Here is a 13,610-nt window from a genome sequence, read left to right on the forward strand (position 1 = left end):
GACAATGACAAGTGATGATGAGTCCTACACTGTAAGTTGATCAGTTGTTTCACAGCTGTCAGTTGTTTGTAAATGTAGAGCTAAGCCCATTATCCTGAAAACAAAAGTGTACCGCTCCAAAAAAAAAAAAAGAAATTTTAATTTTCAACATGCTGACTGTAGCGTTGTTGTCAGAGAAGCCAGTATTTCAATTTAGCATGTTTCTGTGATCTTTGGTGAAATATCACACTAATTTTATGATTTAGTGCAGTAAATATATCACATATTTCTCCTTTAAACTTAAGACTGAATTCACTTCTCTTCTTCTTGACCGAAGCATCAGACATTTAAAATGAAAACAATACGTCAACCATATTTTCTTTTCTTTATTACAAAACCAGTAACTATACAACATTCATTTCTTTTCTGCTTTGACCTTGGGACTGAAGAAGGATGACATAGTCTTCATGCCAGTCTTGTCCACCTTTGCCAGACTCTTCTGAGCAGCAGTCATCTTCTTGGGTGGCTGGAAGAAAAATCAATGTAACAACTCAACGACTTTGCACCGTGACAGCAGGGATTTCATTACATTATAGTGAACTTCAATTCAAAAAGCACATTTCCAAAAAGTAAGCCTTTTGACCAAGACAAAGCTTAAAGAAAGCAAGAGCTACAGCACTAACACTTACTCAAGGTCTTCAAAAAGACTCCAGAGATGAAAGGAAACACATGATCACTTTAGCCATTACAACATAATCAATGCTCATAATCAACAGATTGCTCAAATTGTTGTTTGGTCTATTCAGGCAGACTGCTCTGTATACACTCACTTTCCGCACAAAGTCTGCACTGTTGAATTTGGTGTAGTCCTCTCCGGCCTCCACCAGTTTGTCTGAAAGTTTCCGCTTCTGCCAAACGAGGAAGTAAGAAATGCTTTTCATGACAGAGAGCACCAAACCTATTTTCTACCACAGAAACACACGCACACACCACTACCAAGCTGGGATGAGGTCACACTATCAATGAGAAAGGTCAAGTTGGAAACACACAAGAACAATGTGGGGCTTTCATCTCTAACATATGATTCAACATATGCAACAAATGTAAGAGCAAGGTGGAGGATTACAGAAAACATGCAGAGCAGTAAAGACAGCACGTGGAAAGAGAAGAGAACATGCACAGCCTTCACTCCTGTCTGAGAGAGACATTAATGTACCTTGGAAGGAGGTTCTGTCTCCTTTGGGCTTGTGAGCTCTGGTAACCTGTAGAGTAGAATAAAAGACATGCTCGATCTTCCATCACCACCAAACCTTAGCAGCAGTAATGATCATAACTTTAAAGTTTAAGATGTCTGAACTTACTCCAAGTGTTGGAGGAGGGCTTTGCTCAGGTCTTCACTGATGTACTCTGATATCAGACCATGAGCATAGCGTAGGTAGTCCTCTGTATCATAAAGATGAGAGAATGACATTGCCAATAATTAGCAATATAATGTGTTACGTAGTTGTTGTTTTATGTAGGTGAGGTCGGGGAATTGTTGTTTGAAGATCATAACTCATAGATATAAACTATGCAATATTACTGCCATCTATTGGTCAACATCCTTTCTGCTGCAAAAAAAAGAGGACAGGGTTCTTACACCTTTTTCAGAATCACATTCAAGCACCTTTCCAGCATTTCCAAGCTTTTCCAGAATTTAATTGCTGTGGGAAATTGGCTGTAGGTATCATTCAGGAGATCTGTCTGATTCATCTGATCCCCTCCCCAAAAACCTCTTCAGATCAGTTTCATTCATACAAGTAAGCACTTAATGCAAAGTCCAGGCACTTTGGACCTGGACACACAATATTAAAATTCAAGTGTTTCCAGCACCCATACAAATGTTGACAGGAATGTAGGAAAAATGGAAATGAGGACTATAAATGTTGTTTTTTTTTCATCAGAAGGTGAGACTCGAATTCACACAGTAATGTGCTGAGACTCTCTTAAACCAACAGAGTTTACATGCGCACTAATTCCCACAATTATTCAGAGATAATATACTGAATTTGATGCAGGTCATGTAAACAGCATATTCTGTTTGGATATTCTGAAGGCCTCACTCTGAATGTAGCATTTTCTGACTAAGAGATGTAGGGTATGCTGATATTATTCAGGTTTAGATAGCATTCTTTGGACATGTACACAGCACATTTGGACATTCGGAATATGTGTCTCAATGGGGGTTTTTGATGCAGTTTGCAACACACATCCTCTTGCCTGTTTGCAGTCAGCTCTGTGCATTGTAAACAAACCAACTAGCCAACAGTTTCCACGGCTGGGGTAGAAATGCATGCACAAAAAAACTCACATTTCTGGTTGTAAGAAGAAACACTAACTTTTAAAAATAATGAAAGACTTGGAGAGCAGCCGGTTTCTGGATATGCACAAATATTGCAATGCTGACCTTCTCAAGAGGACGGTTGAATGAATGAAAGAAAAGGGCTGTGTTCACACGGTCAAACAAGTCTGTCGCCAGTGAAAACTTTGGGAAAATATTATTGTGACGAAAAGAAGCAAATGGCTCAAGCAGCTCTAGCTGTTCCACTTTTCCATAATCATGTGTACAGCTGCACATAAAATGAACAGCTTAAGAAAACAGCTCAGTAGGGATACTGTCAGTTTTGTAATACAGACAAAAAAAAAGGTTTTATGCACTAAGTGCATGGAAATGTAGACAGGGAAGTGGCCTGAAGTTGATGGGACTTACCCTCACTGGACTCTGACTTCACTCTGATGTATGTTGTGGATTTGACTCCCTCTCCCACAGAGATATTTCTCTTCTTGAGCACAATGATGGTCTTCTCCACCTATATCAACAAGCAAAGAAACTGTATGTAAATCCACTGCGTGAAACCAACACACACTTGTCCTGATATTTTGGAATTGTACTGCAGAAAAAATATATAAAATAATGGTGATGAGTACCTTCTTCTTCAACCAATTCATCGTCTTCTCTTGACTGTATCGATGGAACTTCAGTGTTCCCACCTCTGGAAGTGTGAGACACAGCATTTAAACAATGCAATCAGCATAACCGTATAGTTCAATGATATTAGCTTCTTAAAAAGGTCACCTTTTTCCTCTGCAATGTGGTGCAGGGAGGCCAGTGTACGTGTGCAGCTCAGCAGCCTTGAGCAACCTGGAAATTCCTCATCCATAACAACTTGATCCACAGGCTGGAACTTCCCCTGGGCAGCAAATGACATAAAAGAAAGAAAAAACAGATATTGTGCCGTTCATAAATGAAACCCAGTTAACCATTCTGACAACTTCAAAAGGAGACATATTTGATTTTATTCATATGACTGCATAGAAGCAAAGTCCAAAACTAGATGTCACTGAGGGAGTCATACATGTGAAGCCATTTGTGCACATCATCTCAATCTACAGCAGGTGTCGCCAAACACACTATATATGCAGCATAGGTGAAAATCATTAGCAACCTGACATTTTAGCTTTGAGAAGACATACAGCAATGCAACCTGGTTATGAAGACAGACCTTTTGAAATGTTGCTCCGTGTGGTTGTTGATAAAGAAATAGTTCCACCATATAAATGTTATTTAACATGTCACTGTGTGTGTTCTAAATTAACAAGATAAGACAGTAAGACAGATGTAGGAAACCATATTTTATATCTTTATACCAGCTAAGCTTGCTACTTTCCTAGCTTCACATATTTGTGTTAAACTAAGTTAAACACTCTGCAGACCTATCAGGACATTTTTGCACTCATACTGGAGGTATAGTGTTATATCAGCCGGAAACAGATTCGGTGTTCTGTCAGGCGATATTTTAAGCAGCGATATTACACAATAAACACAAGCATCACAATCTATTAATAACTTTTGCATACTTTCATCATAAACTTTCATCTTTTCTACATTAAATCCTAACTCTTCACCCTCCTAGAGCTAACTTGAGAATAATTTATCATGCTGGAGCCCCAAAATATAGTTAATTAACTGTTTATTTATAAATAGCAGTATATAAAATTACCGATGCAGTTTAAAAAATGAAATACATGCTCATTTTCATGCTTATCATACAAAATGATAAGCATGAAAACAGAGAAAAGATTAACAAAGATTTCTGTGTCTTACCTCTTTGCCAGATTTAATCAAGTAAGGCAAAATTAGATAGAGAGGATCCATTGGTGTTACAAAGAGAAGTCTCCCATCTGTGTAAAACAGAGACAAAGATGTGAGGATTAACGTAGGACCAAAGTCTGAGCCAAGACCACAGTTAAAATTACAGAAAAGTACAATGCCACTGAATATTTAAGAGATAATTTAGATTATTTGAAATGGGGTTATATGAGGAACTTTCAGATAGTCATTGTATTACTTACATTAATTGGCAGTCAGCACAAGTAGAATAGTATTATCACTTTATATCGTTGTCAGGTGGCATTTTCAAATGGAAAACCACCAAATAATGCTCTCTCCAAACCAACCAAACCTTTTAACATTTTGAAGTGTACAACAAATGTAACTTTAATCAACATTTCAAACACTTACAAAACTGGCCGTGTTATATTTCATACCAGTTTGCACTATATGAACTTGTTTGTCAATGACAGACCTGATGGTTAGTTCGTATCAGCAGTTCCTCTATCTCAATGTCTGTCTGTGCTTGGTGTACGTTGTCATAATAAATGGATAGTATTCCTCTGGACATGTTAAATATTTAAGCATATGTGATTTGGCTTCAATGGAACTCTCTTAGTTGACCAAAGCTTCCATAAGTGCTGACTGCAAAAACTCTTTTATGCCTGACAAATACTGTTAGTGGAGATTAAGGGTGACGTAAGCTACCTTTGTAGCTGTGTTTGTAATTGTGATAAGGCTGTTTCACTGTGATGATGACTGGGACCAACCTCTCTGAACAGTCTGGCCAACAAACCAGGAGTGGAAATCTTCTTCAAAGGCTTTGACCTCAAACAGCTGTACATCACCACTACTCAGCATATACAGTGATGCTGCATCTGCAGGGCACAAAAATAATAAACAGTGTTACTTTCACTACCACATTTGCAAACACAGTTCACAAAATACAGAATTTGACTGCTGTGGAAACTCAAAGCCATCATGCAGGCATTTATCATATTTCAACCCGATATTAATCTGTTGTTAGGGTGCGACTACAAATCATTTAACAAAAAAAGTTATTTAGCTATATTTATTAGATAGAATGAAAAAAGAGGGGACAATAGTTGTTAAGTCTGGGACAACTGAAAGTAGACTTCAGGATGGTTAAAGGACACAGGAATTTCAAGCCCTTGATTTACATGTCAAAAATGTGAATATCTGCTCTTTTTCTATGATGGAAAGCTGAATATATTTAAGTTTTGGACAGATGGTTGGACAAAACAAGCAATTTGCAGGCACCTTGGGTTCTAAAAAACTTGAGATGGACATATTTCATCTTCAGACAGTTTATAGACCTTTGGATAATTAGATTGTTAGCTGCAAGACTACAATCCTAGATTAATAACAATAAAAGAAACAATGAACAATAAAAAGATAAACCTGTAGAGGGATTCCTTAGTCTCACAAAAGCTGGGTCACTGTCTTGCTTCTGTGTGTCAATGGATGAATCTGTGGACAACAAAACAAATGTGAGAAAGTTAACAGTGTATACTAATCTCTGAGAAAACATTACTGTGTAACATTCCTCTGTTCAGAATTATCCATGTGTAGCTGTTTACTATTATATATGATGTATTTGGATTGATATTACTGCTGCATTAATGTGTGTGTTATACATTACTGAGGTAGTTGTTGAAGGCAAAGCTAATTTTAACTATTTTTTATACTGTTGGGTGGTTTAATCTACAGCAATCCATCATATGCTCCAAGATCATCATATGTTTTGTAGCATCTGAGAACCATGTCTCTTAAAAAGTCAACTTTTCATGAGCCCAGGAAAACAGCCATGTCAACAGCAGCAACATTCAGTTTCAAAAACACCAAATCTGGAGATATGTGGTTTTCACAGGACAGGTAGGTAACTGTAAAATGTAATCTGAAAAGTACCAAGTAACTAAGCTGTCAGACAAATGTAGTGAAGTAAAAAGTACAATATTTGTCTGCAGGGTTTAGTGGAGTACAAATATAAAGTTGCATAAAAGGAAATTAAGTTAAGTACAAGTACTTTAATTACCAAAATACAGTACTTGAATTAACCTGCTTTGTTACATTCCCCCACTGTTTAGTAGTGTTATTTCCAGTTACATATAATTTAAGTTGCAGGCATGCTGGTACAATAGCTACCAATACCACCACCAAACAGTTTCAGGGGAAGCTCATTGAATGTAAGTGCAATATTACATTATTTATCAAAAGGAGATCACATAGACTAGTCTGAATGTATGTGATCTGGTTAATGGTTGGTTAACACACTGGTATCAGATCAGTACTTGTACTCAGTACTATCTGCAGATATGCAAAGTTCAGGTATTGAAATAGGTATCAGGTAAATGACCACTGACCAGAACTGCACAGGAATTGGGGGAAGTTTAGACTGAAGATATGGAGTAAGAAAAACCCCTTTCAACTGAATGACTGATATTGAACATCAACAGCTGAAAAGTAAAGTAGTTTTGGGGGTAAAATACTTTGAAATTTTACTTTAGTTTTTCTGTTTGTTTTTGTTTTTTAAAGAGAAGTTTAACTTGCACTTGAGTAATTTGTCAGTAATGTAACAGTATGTCTGCTTGCGCACATATTTTCAGTACTCTTTCCACGACTGATGCGAAAATGCAGATGACAGTTTTGGATATTAATTTAAATTGTAGGCCTACTCAGTAGTCCATTTTCATTTTAAAATCATCTAGGTATAGTACATAGGATAATGAATACTAAAGTGCGAGTAAAACTACAGACTTGGGAAAAATACTCATGAAAATGCCCCCCAAAATAACTTATTTGCAGCAGACTGAGTGATTTTCTTCTTCCACTCCCTGATGCTAATCACTGAGAAAACATGTTAGGATACTCTGTAGGACACTATCCATGTGAACCTTGCATATGTTAACACTAAGCTGTTCTAATTACCAACTTAAGTTCTATTAAAGACTTGAATAATGTTAAAAACTAAATTATCTATCAATTAACTCCATTGCAACGTGTTCTTTCCTGTTACATGTTAGGGGCATGCTGGCATAATGACTAACAATTCTACCACTAGTTAAGTAGTTACTTATGTGACGGTGACAAATTTACCCAGGTCTAATAACTTTGCTATAGGTACATAACAAGCTAACTAGCTTGGCTCAAACTGAGTGTAGTATCCCACTGCTTCACCTACCTGCAGCAACGACAACCCAACTGTCATTTTGTACATTAGGCGTTCGCTTCTTTTTAGTAGCCATGTTGTGTCGTGCAGCTTAACTAGGTGGATTTCTGTTGATGTGGTTTTCTAATCATGTAAAATTTAAAGCTTATTTAGGCTAAAAACAATGTCGGCCTACTTGAAGTGATGGTTACTTTGTTGCCTAACGACATGAGCTCAGAAAAGGCGCCGCTATCTCCCTGTGCTCTTCCTGGGGTTTGTCCCACAGGACAAAACAAGATATTTATTATTGCGCCGTCAGCTCGTTTTCATCGTTTTTTTAAACAAACGATGCCAAACACGTTTTTAAAAACATATTAACTTTCTACCGACGAAACAAGTTCAAAAGGAACTGAAACAGACACGGTGGTAGTCTTTTAATTAATCCCGTCCTCACTGTTTTTAATATAATGGAACAGTCCGTTGTGACGTCATGTAAGCATGCAATAAAAGAGAACCCCAAAGCCGCGAAAACTCTCGCGAGAGTGATCGTTTTAATCCAAACCACGATCTTTTCCCAACCCTGACGAAGTGTTTTGTTCCCAAAACTAGCCGAATCTTAACCACGGTGTTGGGACATTATAAAACCCGACTACTTCGTACAACACGTCTCGTGGAGAAACGACGCGTACAAATCGCGCGAGGGTTTTGCAAATCAAGGGTTCCCATGTAGACGCGAATACACGCAGTTCCTCGGTTACGTCGCTAGAGGTCGCTCAAGAACTTTGGTAGTTTTTAACATGGTAACATTTGGGTTCGTCCCACACAGTTTATCTTCCTGTGCACTTATATCTGTGAAATATGGTTTGGTCTTCACGGAGAGCCAAAAGGTCTCTACTCTCAGGTGCAGGATGTTTGGTGACCAGTTGTCCTTTGGCAGACTGGCACACAACAGATTGGGGGATCCATCTGTCCTTCGGTAAGAGGAGGGCATCTCTCACTCTCTCTCTCAGGATGTGACACTGTGAGTCCCAGTTGGTTTTCAGTGAGTCATTTGTTTTGTTTTTTTTTTCCTTCTGCACCGTTAATGTGCATGTTCAAACAGGGATGTGTAGGATGCTCGTGTGTCTTTCCATCCCCACTAGATGACTATAGCTGTGTCATCAATTTGTTTAACTTTTCAGGGGTCCCTCTGATATGTTTATATAGCTTTTTTTGAGCTGTTGATTTCTCTCTCTCCTAAAGACACCCACAACACAGCTCATTAACAGGTTTTTAATTAGCTTGTTTTGGTAATGAGGAAGGGAGGGATTTGCGTGCTGGGTGACTGAGCTTTGAAACATCACCATACAGTGTCCCTGTGGGGAGCAGCATGATGTAAAGGAAAACTAGAGTCTATGCAGTGTGACTTATGGGTTCATCTTTCTCAGACTTGCTTATATTTATGTCACCTTTTTCTGCATTTTTGTGTCTTGTAGTTGTATCACTTTCTTTTCTTTCTTTTTTTTTTTTTTTTTTGTACATTTAAAAATAATGTTGCCTCGCAGGCCCATTTGCCCAGATTTGAGCAACACATGCTCTAAACCCTTTGAACACTGTCTCAACTCCTCCTTGAAATCAGTTAGATTTATGTTGCTGTAGTCTGTGGCAAAAGAGAGCGTGGGTGAGATATTGTCTGTGAATTACTTGTTTTATGGGTCCCGGGAGTATCATACACAACAGTCTGTGCAGCTAAACAGAATATTCCATGAAAGCGTTCTTTCTTTTTGGGCTGCTTGAGGGAACGTCTGTGTTTCTGTCTGCCAGGGAGAACAACAGCAGCCTTTCTGATACACTGGACCACAGACAACCCCAGAGAGCTGAGTCCTCTGTCACCAGCATGAGAACAAAGTGGATCTAAATTTAGGCTACGATATGGCTTCGTAAATCCAGAGTCAGTCCGAGAACCCCTCTATCCTCTACAGCCAACACAGCAGGGGTGCGTAATAATGTGTTACAAGTAACACACAAATACAAAGTAGGGTTTTTATAAAAGGAGCAAGTACTTTTCATGTTCCAATTTTAAACTGTACATTTACTCTTTGCTACAATACATTTTTTAGCAACTACTCTTTACTTCACAACATTTGTCATATATACCTTAAACCCGATTTACACTTGGTACTAAAATGGGGATCTGTATCCAGATATCCAAATTGTTGTACAGATTGTGTTTACACCTATCTCACATCCAAATACAATACAAGCCAGACTATCCCCAGATATGGCAGATAAGAGCACATTTTGATCACAATTTACACCTTGCATTAACATGCGTTTTTTGTCATCTGGAATATGTATCCAGATACAGATTACATTTTAACACCAGGAATAAATGGGTTGTTGGAGCACCTCTATAAGTTGTTAGCTGCTGGTGGAAAATAATCACCACCTGTTTTTTGACCATGATGCAAAGAAGACAGAGCAAAACCCTGAACAAGAGGCAACAATCCCATGGCACGTCTGACCACACTTTTTAAACCAAAATCTACAACGAACAGTTACATGATTACATGCTTGCTCTGCCGTCCAAAAATCACCGTCTCTGCTTTTAAATGCACAAAATGTGAATTTTTTACCAACAGGGGTCTCTCTCATCTTATAACCATGACAAAAGATGAAGTTTGATGACATTAAGTGGCATGGGATCATGAGAGTTGTCGTCCTCAATGTTAAACTACCATCATAACAGATGAAAATATGGATTGAATGACTCCTGCGGAAATCATGTTCACAGACGAGGAAATATAATTTTTTTTTCATGTTACATTTAGTCACATTTGCCGACTTCCTTCCTCACTCTCTGACATATCCAGTATATCCTGTCTTTACCCAGAAGCATTCAGTTTGGGAACTTGAAAGTTTTTCATGGAAATTTCAACTGGACCCCCCCCCCCCCACAGCTGGAAAGTTGGAGAACCCCACCAATTCTGACATCAAATTCCAATATGGGTGCTCCATATATCAACAGTAGTGAAAGCTGTTTATTCGCAGTTGTGCCTCAGTTACAGTAATCGGTCATACACACAGTACTCTCTGTGCATATGTTGCTATGGTGTTTGTATGCGCAAAATACTCTGGGATATGCTGTTGTCAAGCACAAAAATGTTTTTGTTCAATTTGTTGAAATGGACCATAGTCAACTCGGTTGTTGTCATTTCCAACTCCAACTTCCAACCTCCAAGGTAAATGTAACGCGCCATTATAGCAACTACCAACTAGCTAGCAGTGGCTAGCAGGAAACGCGCGATACCTTAGATAAGTTATGTATTTCTCTGCATTTGAACATTGTTGGAAACATTTGGGAAAATGTAAGTATACAACTCAACAAAATGTATAACATACGACTATGAAAGTTTTCAGACATTTTAATGTGGAAATGTTATATATTATAGCTTCAAAAACTCCTGTAACCTCCACAAGTACACTGAAGTAAGTTACACACACTGTGGGTGAAAATGTAGTTAGTAAGCAAACATTGTCTATGTTAATTTTTCATGTGTAACATCAGTCTTTGATGTTATTGTCATTAAAGCACCTAGAAGGAGCTTTCATATTGTGTTGAGGATCCTTTGGTAAAAAGCATTGTGTTTCCATAACACAAAATACAACATCAAAAATAAAATTAACTAAATAAATAATAATTCTGCTTTTTTTTTTTTTTGCTTCAATTGCTAATGTAATACTTACTGCAACTTTGACTGGGAAAATGTAAACATGGGCTTGTTCCATCCAATTTAAAGGACAGTCAACCATGGTGGCAGCCATTAAGAATAAACTTAAAGACACAGCAATCATTCTCACGGGTGACCTTAATATCATAACATCTAGTAGTAGGTTTAACTTATTTTGTCACCAGTGGTCTGTTTGCATTTTAAATTGGTGTGCTTTAAGAAGCAATTAGCCTGATGTGATACTAAGTTAGTGTTAGCTTTACATTCATAATTGCAGTACACTCATAAGGAATATTAAACTGGAAATGAACTTATACTTGAGTAAATTATTAACCAAATACTTTTTTTACTTTTACTTAAGTAGGTATCTCATATGGTAATTTTCAGTTTTACTTGAGTCATTTTCTGTGGGAGTACTTTTACTAGACTTTGGCAGTACTTTACTATAGAATTTCACTGCTTTACCCACCACTGCGACAAAGAGAATTTCAATACAACCAAAGTCATGTCTGGTCTTTCTGTCTCCCACTTGAGCTCTGCTTCCAGCTTCCTTATTTAATTCAATCTTCAGCTTGTGATTTCTTGTTAGAAATAAGATGATTCCAATAAACTTCTCCATGGAGGTAGGAGTTTATTGCAACCAGCAGGCTGTAGACGGTTGGTCACAGTCTGCTGAGCACACTGAGCAGCCCGTGGTCCTTGTGTCTATCTCTGTGGCCTCATTTGTGTGGTCGTCCAACCCAGGGTGACTAGTTACAGCTTAGACATGGACCCAGCCTCAAGCTGTCATGCCACCACCATGTGCTGTGCTTTACCAAGGGAGCATTTTTACACTGTTCATCATCAATCTTGAAGATTAATAGGGTGAAAAGAGCTGATTTCAAGAGCAAACATATTCACCAGAGTGCATTTTTAACCATCATGGCTGCCAGGAGAATCAGGTTATAAATAGAAACACAGCATCACTCAGGGTGCCACTTTTACTGTATAGATACACGCATTTTACATAGCTGTTAAAGCCACATCACCATTTTGAATTCCCTATAGACGAAAACTCCGTCTGGAGCTCGAGGAGGTAATCTACACATTGATACACGTTAATAATAGACATGCACACATATACACGTACACACACAGAAACAGATGTGGAGAGAATTCCCCTTGGCAGCAGACGCCTTTGAGTCATCATCTGGGATTCCCTTCCTCTCACTTCCAAATATGGGTGGGATTGTGAGCGAGCGGGAGGCAGAATGTGGAAGGCAGAGTGGAACCCCCTCGTGATGTCAGAGCTCTGGAACAGTGAGCCTCACGCTGACTGGAAATTCACAGGAAGGAATGTCGGGAATGCAAGAATCACCAAAATGCTATTCCCACATGCATGTTTGTAAAATCTGAGTTTTAGCACACATGCCTCATGTGCACCCACACACAGACACACACACACATGATGTTCTTTCGTCCAGTCCTCTCACTCGGGAGATATGCCTTCCCGTAAAGTCATATTCCTCTTCCCCTCACCCGCCCCACAGGGTGATGACTCTTTATTCCCAGCATCAGTTGCTTTGCGTGAGGCCTCCAGTTGAATGTGGTATTTCCCCTCTCCCTAAAGGCGTAGTGGCTTGACCATAAACTGTTGTGTTGCTTGGAGTAAAAGTTGTGTTTTTAATATATAGCAATTTTACACTCATGTAGAAATCACAATATTCATTTGCCACAGTGCATTAGTACACTTTTGAGGCATTTTAATACACTTGTGTAGGATTTAGTGGCATCTAGTGGTAGGGTTGAAGGCTGCAACCAACTAAATACTGCTCACCTCACCTTTCCCCTCCAAGGAAATATGGTGGCAGTGAAAGCCGCAAAACAAACGCGAAAATCCCTCTCGAGAACCAATATTTGATTTGTCTGCTCTGGACTACTGTAGAAACATGGCAGTGCAACATAGCAGCCTCACTGGCCCTCTGAAGATATAAATGGCTTATTCTACGGTAACAATAACACATTTCTTTTTTTTTTTTCAGGTAATTACTCTCTAAGGAAAACGTATTTATGAATTTCATATTCCATTCCTGTCATGTTCAGCCAATAGATCCACCTAAATCTTACACACTGGACCTTTAAAGGGGACTATTTTACCTTTCACTCCACTACATTTATCTGACTGTAGAAAATTTGCAGAACATATGCAAAACACAAAATGAGCTCATATAAGTATGAACCACCTAAACATGGCCAGATTAACCTTCTACATGGCTCCAGGGCATAAAGGGGCCATGGGCCCCACTGCCACACTTGTTACCTTTAAAGCATCTGAAACTCAAATCCATAGCAGCCTTCTAACTGTTTATTATAGGTTCTTATGTACATAATAGTAAGCATCTAAAATGAATTACCAGTATTTGTTAATATATTAGTAGTTAGTTTTAATTTTATTACAACTTCAAAATAATGTAATTTAACTTTTGTTCACATTCCTATGTTGAGTTTGAACAGGGCATGCCTGTGCTTGGACATATATGCATATATATATTGCAAAAATTATGCAATTAATTCACAATCCATAAAAGTAGCGCTATAAAGCAACATTTTGATGAGCAGGTTC

The 13,610-nt window shown here is 38.4% G+C and overlaps 1 protein-coding gene across 3 annotated transcripts; it reads right to left on the bottom strand.

Annotated features, from left to right (window-relative positions):
* Window positions 1–350: 350 nt before the first annotated feature.
* rnaseh2b (ribonuclease H2, subunit B) lies at window positions 351–7,766 on the bottom strand. 3 transcript variants are annotated; one of them, XM_084724698.1, is made up of 11 exons: window positions 7,332–7,764; window positions 5,552–5,620; window positions 4,900–5,007; window positions 4,124–4,200; window positions 3,095–3,209; window positions 2,947–3,011; window positions 2,729–2,828; window positions 1,341–1,422; window positions 1,196–1,241; window positions 810–887; window positions 351–505 (listed from the first exon to the last, which is right to left on the bottom strand). In XM_084724698.1, exons 1-11 carry the CDS (start codon window positions 7,393–7,395, stop codon window positions 395–397), a joined length of 915 nt encoding a protein of 304 aa, XP_084580824.1. In that variant the 5' UTR covers window positions 7,396–7,764; the 3' UTR covers window positions 351–394. The 3 variants fall into 3 exon arrangements, with proteins under 3 accessions (XP_084580824.1, XP_084580825.1, XP_084580826.1); XM_084724699.1 differs by lacking the exon at window positions 810–887 and having other exon boundaries at window positions 7,332–7,766; XM_084724700.1 differs by lacking the exon at window positions 351–505 and having other exon boundaries at window positions 837–937; window positions 7,332–7,765.
* Between the last annotated feature and the right edge of the window lie 5,844 nt (window positions 7,767–13,610).

Source organism: Lutjanus erythropterus, chromosome 8, assembly GCF_056507025.1.
Source record: "Lutjanus erythropterus isolate fLutEry1 chromosome 8, fLutEry1.hap2, whole genome shotgun sequence".
Taxonomy (NCBI): domain Eukaryota; kingdom Metazoa; phylum Chordata; class Actinopteri; order Lutjaniformes; family Lutjanidae; genus Lutjanus; species Lutjanus erythropterus.